The sequence below is a fragment of the Phaethon lepturus genome, unplaced genomic scaffold (genome assembly GCF_000687285.1).
Source record: "Phaethon lepturus isolate BGI_N335 unplaced genomic scaffold, ASM68728v1 scaffold44203, whole genome shotgun sequence".
NCBI classification, from domain to species: domain Eukaryota; kingdom Metazoa; phylum Chordata; class Aves; order Phaethontiformes; family Phaethontidae; genus Phaethon; species Phaethon lepturus.
The window spans coordinates 33,335-35,872 of NW_010532017.1; the positions used below are offsets into that span (position 1 = coordinate 33,335).

Consider the following 2,538-nt stretch of genomic DNA (forward strand, 5'->3'; position numbering starts at 1 on the left):
CACCTCTTTTATTAACTATTCCAGCACGAGGGATAAACAGCCCTTCCTCTCCAATTGCTGTCTGTTGGCAGCGAAGCAATGATTTCAAGTGCCGTGAACCGCATTCCGCCTTGAGATAAAATTTAATTATTTAAGTGTTTAATCAGGCATTTACTTGGCTTCCCAATTAAACATTGCGATGCAATAAAATACATTGGCTTTTTCTCTGGGTCGTTACACTATTTAATCAGGCTGGCTGGGGTCAGAATCAAGGCATGACTGACCCAGGCACTTTTATACCTAATTTAAATGCTAACAGGAGGTAATAAAACTCTTGTAAGCAACGGGCAGGGCAGGGTTAGGATGTTGTGCTTTTCCTAAGCGGTTTTAGGCCAGCCATTCAACCTCTCCGTATTAATTACCTCCCTCATGTGTTACTTAAACTTTGTCTTTGATGCTTTGGGTAGGCATTGCTGGAAGAAGACAAAATTTGGGGCTGCTGGGGCTCCCCTAGGGAGTGACACCGCGTATCAGACACTCATTGCTAAGGATGCGTTTAGGACTTCCTGGGGTTTTAGGGGCCAGCACCTTATTTTAGTAATAACCTCTGGATAAAGACGCTGAGAGTTTGTATTATTTTAGGCTTCTAGCTACCTGTCAGCAATAGCAATTCAAACAGCCTTTTTCAGTTGAAAAAGGCTCCCCCCACCCTTTTTTTTGACCACACACTGGAAGGGAACCAGAGAAGAGAGCTCAGCTGATAGCTGGATTCTTTCTCAGGTTTGTATCTGCTGTGGGTCGTGAGTTGTTGACCTGTTTTGTTGTTATGTGCTTCGTTTGAATAGGTTTCATGTGCTACATTTAATTGAGTCTTTAGTGGGACTAACAGGCCCTTAATAAACCCTCCCTAATGAGTTTCTGTGTGGGAGTTCAAACCACCATGTAGCAGAGTACCCAGAGCCTCCTCCCATTACTTTTCTCTTAGAAAAATAATCTCTGTCATTCAGATGAACTACTTAATTGCCTACTGTGCGGCGCATTCATCTGGGAGCTGGCCCGTTGGCTTACACATGCTTTAATCGCTTTCCACTTGTGCATTGAGACCTCACTTTGGCCATTTGAATAACGCCGCTGTGTTCGGCTCTTTCTGTTTTACGTTGCGATCTAGCTGCCGTTTGATGCTGCTGATTGATAGAGAACAGCCTGCTTACGTCTCATTGCCAAATATTTTGGGAAGAGTTGTTGGTGGAGAGCGTTTGTAGTCAATCGTGGCGTTGCTCATAGCACAGCACCTCAGACCGGGTCCTTTGCATCGCAGCTGGGAGGTGCTGCAGCTTTCTGCTGATGCTACCCAGCACCCCAAACGAGCAGGCACCTGCAGTGAGATATAGTAATTCTGAGCTTAAGTTTAAGCCCCAAGTAACTGCAGAGGGTCAGCAGGTTGGAGCGATGATGGTCCTGCCGAGTTCACGTGCTTTTGTCACAGAGGAGGTCACGGATTCCCTTTGCGACATCTGCTGCAGCTGGTGCTGGCTTGGTGCTCCTGAGAAACGGGAGTGGGGGAAATGACTTCTGTTGTGCTTGCCGTGCAAATAGTGGTATGTGCCGAAAGGACAAGGGTTTCCACTCTTCATGTGCCTTTTTGCCCTCCCTCTCTGCAGGGGGTGTTAAACAGCACCAATGTGATGCTGAGTTGAGAAAGGAGATCTCGCTGGTTTGGCCCAATCTGTCCCAGAAGACTCTGGATTTGCTGGTGCCTCCTCACAAACGTAAGTGGTTCCTCAGCAAACACCCAACCCATCCCATCCGCCTAAGAGGTTTCTCCCTTCTTGCCTGCTCTGTCCCTAGCCCCACTGAGGTGCACAGTCATCTAGAGGATGCAGCAAAGAAAGCCAGTGCAGTTCAGCTTCCAGGTGTCCTCTGCAGGGTTCCCAGCCTGCACCTCCTTGCCATGGTCACATAAGGAGTAGGGAAGCTGAGGTCACATCGAGGCATGCATTGTATTATGCTACGGTAGATTTCCTGTACTTAGAAAGAAAACCCAACAGTTCCAAGAAGGGACCGATGCCCTGTGGCCTCTTCCAGAGCTTTTTCACAGCTTTGTCTGCCTCCAGCCTGTGCCTTACAGGATGGGAGAGCAATTTCTACCTTCTGGGCTCCAGAAAACCAGGAGAAGAAAATCAAAGTTTGCTGAGAACTTCCAGAATCAGAAGTGAGGTATTTTGGGGCTAAAGGCCTTTGTGTTACTTGACGATGTCCCAGGCAAATGTGCTGAGGAAATGGAAAGTTTGCCATTAGCTTGATTGGCCAAGACAAGGACTCTGGATTCCTTATTAATGAGAAACAGTGCAGAACAATAAAGACATTGTTAATTAAGAAAAATGAAGGAGCTGAGGAAGTGCGAATCAGTGGGTAGTGACTGCTTCAGTCTTTTCCTCCCCTCCTCTTTTGATGCCTATGTATCTGCTGCTTTAACTCTTTGCTCTACACTAAGTGCTCAGCTGCTGTGAGGGTGAAAAAAGACATCTGGAAAAATGGAATACTCTTTATATGCATGCT

At 46.8% G+C, this 2,538-nt stretch overlaps 1 protein-coding gene across 1 annotated transcript in view; it reads left to right on the forward strand.

The window, feature by feature from the left end:
- The window catches only part of LOC104618986 (voltage-dependent N-type calcium channel subunit alpha-1B), a gene marked incomplete at its 5' end in the record, with an annotated part of 28,855 nt that extends 27,002 nt beyond the window's left edge, over positions 1-1,853 (forward strand). Inside the window, 2 exons of the mRNA XM_010284725.1 lie at positions 1,641-1,748; positions 1,828-1,853. Coding sequence (XP_010283027.1) covers positions 1,641-1,748; positions 1,828-1,853 — 134 coding nt within the window. The remainder of the gene's footprint in view (positions 1-1,640; positions 1,749-1,827) is intronic.
- Between the last annotated feature and the right edge of the window lie 685 nt (positions 1,854-2,538).